This window comes from Thermobia domestica, chromosome 4, assembly GCF_964235325.1.
Source record: "Thermobia domestica chromosome 4, izTheDome1.hap1.1, whole genome shotgun sequence".
NCBI classification, from domain to species: Eukaryota; Metazoa; Arthropoda; class Insecta; order Zygentoma; family Lepismatidae; genus Thermobia; species Thermobia domestica.
Window position 1 is genome coordinate 311,403,125 of NC_137457.1, and position 12,370 is coordinate 311,415,494.

Consider the following 12,370-nt stretch of genomic DNA (forward strand, 5'->3'; position numbering starts at 1 on the left):
CGTGATATACAGCAGGGCATACAGGATTTTTTTAAATATACTTTAGTCCGACTAAGAATTTTAATTTTTAAGCTTATTTTATATCAAAAGGTGTTTCCAATAGAGTATGGAGCAAAAAGATAACACAGTGAATCAAATATTACGGCAAAAGTAAGTAATTAGCTTAAGACTTATAATGTACTAAAACACAATAGAAATACACAAATTTAACATACTTTAACTGAAAAAACCTTTCTTGCTTTGATATGAGCAAATTCCTTTATCACATTCGCTCCAGTTAATGTTCCAATGATATCATCACTATACCACTTAAACGTGTTTGAGATATGGAAGAACATAGATAGTTTTTAATAAGCTTAAAGTAAGTTTCGAAAAAATTCTTTCTCTACTTGCCACGGTTACTGGTAAGGTAAACAAAATCATAACTCCAACACTGACATAGGGACCAAAGTCATATTCCTTAATTTTAGGCTCTTTTTGTGAAGTTTTAGGCTTAATTATAGCGGTTAATAGTTTCAGTTCCTCTTTCAAATCACTAGGGTTAATATCTTTTGATTCTTTGCATATTAAAATGCAGGCACTTTTCAGACAAAAGTTCAGGTGGCATATCGTTCAGATTACTTATATCGTAAAAAAAAATCGAAATACTCGCTGTGATGTTTAAGTTGTACAACGAGATACTTTGTATTGTTTAATAATTACCTGTACCTTAGGCAGAAAGTGCTCATACTCAAGCACTATACTTGATATAATGTTAATTTAAAATAACAGAAGAAGAATGTTTTTAATATATGTAAGAAATATACATTATTGTATAATTCGTTGCTATGTAGTTGTTTATAGATACCTAATCAACATGTATGTTTGCAAGACAGTTTGAGTGAAAATACGTTAAAAGAGTATCAACTAATAAACCATTTAATACCGATCATCGACTTGTAATTTCGATAGAAAAGGTGAGAATAATAGTGTATATAATTATTGAAGATATTTTTATGTGTAAACAATTACTACCACTCAAGATTTACTGATATCATTAGCCGAACCAGGTTGACGACTACCTTTGGTGAGTCGTTGTAGTTGCTCAAGCCATTTTCTTAAAGCTAACACAATCACGTCTAGAAGTAGTAATAAAAATCGTTCTTGTATTTTGTTATGTGGATCTTCAATAGCTTCATCCTCTGCCTCGTACTGAATCTCTCTTTTTCTTTCGACTTCGAGCTTGCACTGGATTACCTATCAGCGGGTCATCCATATCTAATGCTGATGCCAAATCATATCAACTAAGATAGATTGAAATTTTGCATCATCTCAGCTCCTCTCAAAGTACCCAGATATATTTTCAAGAAACACCGACTGCATTCAACACACGAGAATCAATGTTTTGGAGATTTTTGCTTACTATGTTTAGGTGGACCAAAAAGTCATACCAGATAACGAAAGAGCAAAGGAAAATAACGTCACGCAGCTGGTTTGCTATACACAGAGCATCGTAGGCGACCATTCTATGTATTCTATTCTCGTTATTTATTTGAAATAAGGTATCATAAACCTCTATTTGATATCTAAGTGGAGTCAGAGCATCAACCCGGCTCTCCTATCTTGTGGTGCTGAATGGTTTTAAAGTGAGACTGCTAATATGTTCCTTTAGTATGACCCAACGTTGGACTCATGCAGAAAAGAAGTCATAAACTTTTTTTTAAACTATACAAAAAAAAATGAAACGGTGGACTGAGATGTTTTGGCTGCATCGTTAACGACAAAGTTTAGTAAAGGAACATAGAAGGCTTGGGAACTTGGTTTTTCTTTTCATATTGGAACTATTGTCATATCTTTGGCCCTTCATGTCTTCGATAGAAGTTTATTTCTTTTAGCTGTTTAATTATTACTTCTGTCAGTTCTAGACCAGTGATGCCTTTTACTGGTACGAAACCAAGAAAGTGTTCGCAAATTTTTACAAGCCATTCTCCATTACTGTATGTAATTTGTACAAAACGAACGATCCTTTGCTCTGTACCAGAAATATCTGGTGTACAGTCTAGCATTATAGTATAATATGTTGCAGCTCTCAACAAAAACAGTATTTTACTTTTAATTTATTCACTAAGAGTTGGAATATTAAAAAAAAAAATGGACGTCTTTTCCTTAGTAGTGGTATTTATTTTGTCCTCCCATAGTTCTTTTAATGTTTTCGGCCATGACGCAGTCAAACTTGTGTTGTTTAAATATAAAAACAATTATATATAAATATATATATTGTTGATAAGATATGATAATGAATAATTTGTAAATTGGTTAAAAACTCGCTGCTAGAACCTAAAGTCTCTAGGTGCTGTAGGCTAGAATGGCTTGTCTCAAGCGGGAGTTCACCTTTTGCGTGCTTGGAGTGGAGCATTAGAATATTGCTGAATAGAAAAATATAAAAGACACTTGACAATCTTATCCGCACTAGCTGAAAATCTTATCTACGCCGCTGCAAGGGAAATCTTGAAGAGATACCTGTGGCTAGTAGTTTGATAATTGGAAATGAGGGAGAATGCTCTGAATTTCCTGAGTGAGTATTTTCCTGAATGAGAGTGAAGTAAGTTTAATTATATTCTCAGGGAACACAATTTTATTTTTCCATGTGGGACTATTACGAAGCCTTATATTTTAATAGTATTCTTTTCTTTTTCAAATTTTGCCGCCCACTAGACGTGCCGTCCTGGGCGGTGGCACGGCTCGACCCCCCCTCGCGCCGGCCCTGGGAGAGGGTCAGTTGTTGATATGGATATATCCAACTTACTACCTGATTGTGGCAGTTCAATTACACCACCAACTTGCGTAAGGACTGAGTGAACATGGAGCCTCCACAGAGCGTCATAAGAGCGTGTATGCTGTACAAGTTCAAACTAGGGTCAAACGTTGCTACAGCGGAGCAAAAGATATACCAGGCCTTTGGTGAGAGTGTCGTGATACACAAACAGTGCAATGGTAGTTTAACAAGTTTAAGGGCGGTAACGAAACACTCAAAGACAAACCGCGTGTCGGAAGACCAACACATGTACAAAATGAAGATCTTCAGGCAGCAATAGAGGCGAATAGTGTCCAGACATGTGAGGAATTGGAAGTACAATTCAGTGTGAGTGAAGAAACCATTCGGCAGCAGCTCCATCAACTTGGGAAGCACTACAAGTTGGGTCGATGGGTCCCGCATAATTTGACTCCGGGCCAGAAGGTAATGTGAGCAGACACCTGTGTTTCTTTGCTATCTCGTCTGAGGAAGGAGCCATTTCTGGACAGGGTGTTGACATGTGATGAGAAGTGGGTCATGTACGAAGCTCCACAGCGCCGTCATCATTGGTTAGCATCCCATGAACCGGTTCCAAAACAGTCGAAACCAATACTGCACCAAAAGAAGGTCTTCCTGTGTGTTTGGTGGACTGCTCGCGGCATCGTGCATCGGGAAATGCTACCAGCTGCTCAGAGCATAAATGCAACTGTGTACTGTCAGCAGTTGAGCCGTGTTCAAGAAACACTAAAACCCTGGAGCCAGCACTTCTGAATATCAAAGAAGTCCTTCTGTTATAAGACAACGCTAAGCCCCACGTGGCTAGGATGACCAGGGACACCATTGTACGCCTTGGATGGGAAACACTATTGCATCTACCATACTCCCCGGACATTGCACCGTCCGATTATCAGCTGTCCCATTCCTTGGACAATCACTTTAGAGGACGCCAGTTCAAATCTCTAGTAGAGGTGCAAAATGCACTTAATACTTTGTTCGCTTCACGGCCCACCAAGTTCTACCGCGATGGAATCCATGGCCTTCCAGAACGTTGGCAGAACGTCGTCGATGCTGATTAGGACTATTTGTGGTCTTCTAAGGCACGTCTTAGGTAACATATCGATGTTCGAAGGTGGTTGGTGAAAAGGCGACAGAACTTTCTTGGTTACCTTTATACTACTTAATTTACCGAAACTCCTATACTTATTGACCTTTCTTCGTGTATCCATCCATCAGATGACAATTTTATCCGCCTGTCAGTCTCAGGCGCAAAATCTCAAACGCGAAAATAAATGCCGATTTTCAAAATGGCTGGAAATCGAAAGCAGATAAGTGAGTCGTGATTGCGGTATCTCATGTAAAATAATATTGTCTAGCGCGCTCTTGTTCCACATTTCGATTATCTTTTATGTATTTGAAGATATCACATAATTACTGTAAAATTAGCGGTATTTTAATTTCGCCGGGCTGAGGCCCCTTAAGCGTCCAAAGAATAAATTTCATATCCATCCTTAACCCTCTACAAAAGCTCAAAGTGACAGAAATCCTATACAACTTCCCGTTTTAATATTGATCGATATGCAGTTACGTAGGCCAAAAACGATCACAGATAGCGAGAGAAGAGTTTTTCTTTACCGATTTAGTGTTCTAGGATTGAGTATCGTCTCTCTTAACTCTCTATTGAAATCAGAAGTTATAGAAATAGCCCACTTCCTATTTTAACGTTGATTGCTATAGACTAAAAACGATAATAGATAGCGAGAAGCTCCTTTTTGTAATCATTTTTCGTCGTCGGGTAAGTAAGTATTACAGTGAAAGCATATAAGTCATGGCTGTGTGAAAAAGTACTGCAGAAAAGTTGAAGAAGGACTTACCGGCATACATGATAAGAGCACTCAAAGGTAGCTCAGCAGCTGTAGCAGCAAATAACCTTGATGAAAGTGTGGATCATGTAATCTATGAAACGTGTGGATTGTGACTTCTGAATTTCCTGATCTTGGAATTTTAGGAAACTCAGCAACCGATTGGAGAAATCGAATCACACTTAGCGGGCGCTTCTGTCAGTCAATATGTTTTCACGTCCGCTAGTCTACAATCACTGTTGCCACACTTGGTACAATTGTACCAAATTCAGCCCTTTTTGGCATTCGTCGGCCTCTTGGTACCACGCTGGCATTTTCAGCCCCTTTTGTGAAAAAGTTGGTACAATTCTACCCAATTCAGCACCATTTAACATTGTCACATACTTTAAGACTAATACTTGTCACATTTTCAAAAGTGTCTGTAAGACTTTTCTTACATCTCACGTTACTCATACTGTGTGTTGGACTCTTAAAAATGCTGTTGAACATTCATTTCTTCAACGTTGCACCGCATAACGCTACGAACTTTGTGTAAAAATTTGGTAATTCGAAGTATACCGAGAAACAAATGACGTTAGATGGGCTCATCCGCGCCGCGCATGGAGACGAAAGAAGCAGTGTGGTAGAAATTTTAGTCGCCCTATTTGGATTTTTTTAAAATTAATTTTTAAAAAGAGCACTTTCTTGATTTGAACTCTTGGAAAAGGAAGGAGTGTTATAGAATTTTACCTCTTTTAGTTTAATGTTATAGAGCCACGTATTTCACTTAGGGGTAAAAGTGGATCTGAAAAGGTAGGGGGACGCATGACGTCATGCTGTCCTTCGTACCTATCTTTGCCCATTGTAATTTTTTAGAAGTGGGGGACGCCACAGATATTTTCTGGAAGTGGGGAGACGGCGTCCCCGCGTCCCCCCACACTTTTACCCCCAATAGTATAAAATGATGAATTCAGCCCTTTTTGTTTAAATTTGGTACTATTTTTCAGCCCACTCCAGAGCTAGGATTGTGGCAACACTGTCTACAATTATTGCGTGGTAGTTCTTTGCTTTTGTCTTATTGATACATTTGGCCAACAGTACAGCAAAGAAATAAGCATTACAGCACCTTAACTCAGTTATTACAACCTTACTGATAAAATGTTTCAACATCTCATAAACAGGCTTTTGGGGCCCTGGAGCTGACTATTTAAAGGGGACCCTACGTTACGATTAATTCCAGCGCATAATTTTCTATGCTGCCTTCCACAGCCTCATAGGCTTATCGAAACACTTAGAACTATGCTGTAATATTTTAATATACTCCAAGTTTAGTTTAATTATATTCATTATAAACAGTTAAATGTTCATATACTGCAATGTAACACATAAATGCCAAATACAAGTCAAATGGTCACCAGTCCGTGTAAAAACACTAATAGAGTAAAGAAGATTTGGAAAACCTCCTAGATTTGCTCTAAGTAATGACAGAGATATTTCAAAGGAATTGTCACAAGCTAATAATTTGGTTTGTAATAGAGGCCCAAAATAGCTCACTCTCTCACAAAATAGTATCGTAAAGACGCTAGTACAAGAAGACTTAACTCTAGTGATACCGTGGGGGTAGCAAGCGGAAAAAAATTAGAGTGGGTCTGAAGCCTATAATGTAATAAGTTGGTTGTTATATTTTAGTATCAAAGAGAGGGATTTTTGGAGGCCCCCTGAGAATTGGGGCCCTGGAGCCTGGGCTCCATTGACTCCGCTCTTAATCCATGTGTCCTACAGTTCGTCGTCCAAGTTGAAGCGCTTCCCTTTGAGATTTTTTCTTGGCAGACCAAACAGATGAAAGTCGCAGGGCAACATGTCCGGGCTGTAGGGCGGATGCTCAAGCTGTTCCCACTTGAACTTGTCCAGTACATTTTGTGGCCTGATCTCATGTCATCACTCAAACTCTCCCTGCCTTCACGGAAACGGGCACTCCACTTTCTCACTAACTTGTCGGACACACATTCTCCCCCGTATAAGGCCACTATCCGGCGAGGAATATCGGTCGGTTTAACCTTTTCTGCAGTCAGAATCCTGATAACACATCGCTGCTCCTCAATCGTCGAATTTTTCAATGTGAACGCCATGATTTTCTCACACGCACTGCTGCGTCAACTGGACGGAACACACAACTGTCTAATTCCCTCCTGCGTCATGTCAGACGCGCCCGCACATGCGCACAACCACGCTGGACACTACATTCTCTTCTCTACATGTCGCACTACGTTATCCCAAAACAGCATATTCTTATTTCAACCAGTTTGGTTTGTACGATGTTTCGTACCTTTTCATTTGAACACTCCTTCTACAATGATAATTACTCAGATTTCATCTGATTACGCGCAAGATTTGTCTTTTTTCACTTGCACCAGCAAATGTGAGACTTATTGGCGATAGCTAGCTAGAATCCAATGGAGCATCAGTCACGTTCGAATTTGTGAGCCCAAGTCCAAGTGAACAAGAGCTCCATTCTAAGTGTAGTGAAATCTAAAGAGCGTGAGTTCTACTGAGAATGGAAAGCTGAGACCCAGACCACTACTCAATTTAGTGCAGTAGTCCCCCAAGAGCAAGTTCCATTCAGATAGTAATCTAGACCGAGTGCAACCTCATTTTAGGTTAGCGAGTCTAACCCAAAGCGGTTCATCTCTGGTGTAAATCTAGCTGTTAGGTTACTTCAAATCTCAACGGAAATAGATCACTAGCAAAGTCAAAGTTTCTTATCATGTACAGTCATGTCCAAAATTATTGTCGCATGTCTATAAAAATGTTGTTGTAGCAGGAATATAATTTGATAACAAATTCGCCCGGTATTTCTTATAATGTTAGTATTGTATAATCAGCAAAGACATGTATGTGGCAAATTTTATGTCAAAAGAGCAGTAAATTAGAACAATAAAACGAAAATAAAACTTTTTGTTTTACTCATTCTAATTTTCATATTTATAATTCTTTTGCTATGAAATTTACCACAAATATACATTTTCCGATTATACACATAGTATCAGTATTGAAAGTACCCTGCAAAATCATTATCAAATTATATTCTTACAAGAAGACAGTTATAGATATGCGACAATCATTTTGGTCATAAGTGTACGTTTTGCTCAAATATATTGTCTTTCCTTTCAATCAAATAAGATGAATATCTAATATATTTTTACTTAGCTTTAGTGTTTAACTTACTTTGATGTAATGACGTTTCTTTATATTTGTAGGAACCCTGAGTCAGGGTGATTATTCGCAACAAGAGATTTCCGAAGTTCGAACTGACTTAACTGCTACAATTCCTGAGTTGGCTCTGCAGCTTATTCGTCGAGAAGCAGTAACAGAGGTGCCAGGTAAGTTGGAGAAGTATATCTTCTAAATGTTTGTAAGATGTGACTATGTATAGTAAGTAGAATGTAACAATAAAGTGGAAGGAAAAATATGAACTCTAAGTCAAACTTTTCATGAGACAACTACGTTCCGAACACTCGATCTCTGCTGCAGGGTTGATCGTCCTATGTATGAGCTCCATGTCTCAGAGTTATGGAGAAAACCGATATTTCATTTGAAATTAATATTGTAGAAGTTCTGCTAAGCAGCTAGAAAGTAGAGCAATCACAGATAGGAATCATTTTTTACCACTACCAATTTTATTAGAAAATTTCCTGTTATAAACAGTATGATATACTATCACTATAAAAGATACACAATTCTCTAATAACTAGGATAAATATGTGTTCCAAGGTCCAGACAGTTTAGGGAAGGATCTACCACAGAGTTCCACGCAAACTAAGTAGGGTAGATTTAGGATTCTCAACGCTCCACTCGAGCAGAGAGAGGCTAGAAAGCCACAAAGTTCCACGCAAGCTGGGTGGTTGAGGTTAGAAATCCCACAATGCCCACGAAGCAAGCAGAGCGGAGTAGATTAGGAAGATTTAGAGCTCCAGACAAGCCAGAATGCCTGGTTACGTACCTCTCAGAGCTCCAGGAAAACTGAGAGAGTGGCGTTTGACCAGCCAAAGACCGATTCCAGATCCAATTGGTTTTGTAACTGCTCCAGTGTAGCGGTGGCGCCAGGGCCGTGCCGTGGAAAATCAGCGCCCGGAGCGAAAGTATACGACGGCGCCTCCATACATATATTCCAAGCAATTTTTCCTATCTTTATCCTTTTTTCACCCGAATTTTTCGTCCCCCTTACTTCAGCGCCCGGGGCCGTCGCTCCGCTCGCCCTTCCCCCCACGGCACGGCCCTGGGTAGCGCTGAAGTTCCTGTCGTCTGACACTGTAGTAGTTTGTAGTAGGACGCACGCAGTGTTGTTTATAAATACAACCACGTGTTCATTGTTTGTAAACAGGGCCATGTGCGGGATATTGCAATATAAAGATAATTGAGACTGTCGGAAACACATCTAAAACTCTACGCATTATGTATGTTTCTGTGCGCTAAATGTTTGTGTCCCTTTTAGGTAGCTTTTAATTTTGGAAACAAAGAAGAAATTCTAATGTTGCTGAGTCAAAGAATTAAGATGGTTGATATTCTCAGAATGGATTTAAGGGACAATACTTTTAGAGCACCTAACGTTGCTTCAGATTCCTGTCCCTCATTCTTTGTCAACATCGCTAAGCACTCGGTGCTCTTTCCTCTCTCTCTCTTCCTGAAGATTGAGTCAACTAGTCTGCAATCAATTTCGAACATGTCAGAAAATGCTCGGAAGATAACTTTAATAACGCTTAAACATTTTTCTTCTTTTCTCTGTAAAGTGAGTCAACTGGTCTGCGATCCATGTTCAGACATGTCACAACACACCCGAGTACGAATATTTGTGAAACTCCTCATCTACACAGCTAGGGCTAAAAATTTAGCCACTTTGTGGCTAGATGTGCCCACTTTAAGAACCTGGCTAGCTTCAAATTTTCAAAAAAGGTAATAGTAGCTTTTCTAGCCATATGCATTTTACTTTTAGCCACTTCTGCCCATTTTTTTACTTTAGCCACTTTTTTCATATATATATATATATACAGTGGCGGATCCAGGATATGATCAAGGGAGGGGCTAAACCATAGTTTGCCGTTTTATCCAGTGTAAAGCAGGATACAAGCCCATTTTATCCAGTGTAAACCTGAGCGTCAAGGGGGGGGCTATAGCCCCTATAGCCCCCTTGGATCCGCCACTGTATATATATATATATATATATATATATATATATATATATATATATATATATATATATATATATATATATATTCTGTGTGTCATTTTGCTGTTTTCTGAAGTTTGATGCATTCTCTAGGTGGTAATTTTCTAAACATCTAAACCCCACTGCTAGAATTGTCCCCATAAGAAAATATCACTTTTTAGTGTCAATAAGGATTTGAAACCGGTGAAACAGGAGTTTACTGATCTAACTTCAACTTTTACTCTGAAATTTGAAGATAATATCGACAAAATTGAAAATCAGTGGCGAAAATAAATTTCATGAAATGAGTAAATAAGTCTTCAATTGAATTTTTTTTTAATACTAATGCTTCCACATTCTAACGTGAAAATAAAGCGTGTATTCAACGAAGTGAATAAAGTCAAAAACAGACTCAGGAACAAATTGAAAACGAAAACACTTTCTTTAATTTTAGTGGTGAGATTTGGGTTGCGCGGTGTGTTAAAGTATATAAGAAATTTCATCCACAATTTTGCAACTAGTTGGAACAAAATCAGCCCGATACAAGCAACCGAGACAAAAGAAGCTTTGCCTCAACCTGAAGTAAAAGATGATGACATTTATCTCTGTGAGGGGAGTTTTGCTTTAATTTTATGTTATTACAGGATTCGGATTTATTTGTCTTTGTCTCAGCGCAGAAGTTTGCTTTTTTCTAACCATTTCTGGCCTTTTTTAGCTAGTGATTTTAGCCACTTTTTCTCGTGGCAACACTACACACTGCACTGCATCGCACTCGTTCTAGAAATTAGACATACCTCCTATAATTTACCTTAATCACTTCCAATAAAGGTGAGAGAAAAGAAAGTGTTTGATTTAAAAGGAAAAAAATAAAATATTTTAAGGCATTTCCATTTAGTAATTTCACCTTAGCTATATCCGCTTAGCAATAACTTAGTTGTATTTCACAAAGAAAATATGAATGGCCACTAATAATACAGTGTCATAGATAGACCATTTCAAACATGTTTTCAGATAAAAGTAAAATAAAATAAATCCGGATGAAAAGTGATTTTGATGAAGTATGAAGCGAAAAGCCTTATATATGTATGTATTGATAGATATTGGGGTGCAAATAGTAATTGTATTTCTCTCTGTTTAATTTCAGATTCTCTTTCGAAGGATTTCCCTCTAGAAAAGGTTATTAAATCTTGCATTTTGGATCCTAGTTTCCCTGATCTTGTTCAAAGAGTGCAGTCGTGCCTTAATAATATGACACAATAAGACTGTTATCTGTTTATTATGAATTAACATTTGTTTTAATTGAAAAGGAAAAGAAAAAAAGCGTTTATCGACTTGTATTTCTTACTTAGGAAGTACTGACAATTGCAAAATAAGTTGTAATAATAATAATAATAATAATAATAATAATAATAATAATAATAATAATAATAATAATAATAATAATAATAATAATAATAATAATAATAATAATAATAAAAATAATAGCGAACAATTTGTGCACAAGAATACAGCATTACACGTGATTGTGATCAGCAGGCTACGTAACTAATACAGTAGGCGATTGCGATTTTGCATTACGATACGTAGCAATATAGTAAATCTTACAAAAGAAAACCAGGGGCGGATCCAGTAATGACTTCTGGGGGGGGCAGTGGGTTGTCATACTTCTACTTTTAAGGGCACAAAACTTTGGGATGGGCTTTATTTATATATATATAAAATAAGAAAGTTTCCTCTTCTGGGGGGAGTGATCGCCCCGATCGCCCCCCTGGATCCGCCCCTGAAGGAAACTAATAACACATAATGTAATAAGTTTTAAAAAGTAAGAATAGTACATTCCTCGTCAGATCTGTAAAATATTGAAGCTTACTCTATCTATATTTAAACTTATTACACTTATACAGGGTGTTTCAAAACAACACCGATAATGTTTGGGAGATGATTCCTGACACCAAAATAAAACAAAAAGTATAGACCAACCTGGGTGCAGAAATCCATAATTTCGAAGTTATAGGCTGCCGAAAACAAAAAATTAAAATTTAAAGGTTCATAGCACCAAAACTATGGGACATACCGTAGTCAGGTCAAGACTTCACTTACAAACTAATATGTGTCCTATCCAAAAATACATGTTTCATAATCCTGTGGTATTAACGCAACAATTTTTATACAGGAAGTTTGGCTATTGGTATATAATTTGAAGTACTCACCAATTACCTCTATTACCTCCATAAAAATTGTTGTGGAAGTACCGCAGGATTATGAAACATGGATATTTGGATACGGATATTGGAGTAATAAACCTTTAAAGTTCTTTTGTTGTTGTTTTCTGCAGCCTATAACTCCGAAAGGAAGCATTTGCACCCAGGTTGGTCTATACTTTTTGCCTTAGCTTGGTGTCAGGAATCACTTCCCAAATGTTGTCGGTGTTGCTTTGAAACACCCTGTAGATACAATCAGATTATATACATATATTCTTTATTATTTTATTTTAAAATTATCTGTTGATAATTATTGCTTGAAGAAAACGTTCAACATTCTAATGATTTGAAATTT

The 12,370-nt window shown here is 37.6% G+C and overlaps 1 protein-coding gene across 1 annotated transcript in view; it reads left to right on the forward strand.

Annotated features, from left to right (window-relative positions):
• The window catches only part of LOC145683552 (uncharacterized), a 44,941-nt gene extending 32,571 nt beyond the window's left edge, over positions 1-12,370 (forward strand). The window contains exons 5-6 of the mRNA XM_081754892.1: positions 7,869-7,991; positions 10,959-12,370. Coding sequence (XP_081611018.1) covers positions 7,869-7,991; positions 10,959-11,074 — 239 coding nt within the window. The 3' untranslated portion in view covers positions 11,075-12,370. The remainder of the gene's footprint in view (positions 1-7,868; positions 7,992-10,958) is intronic.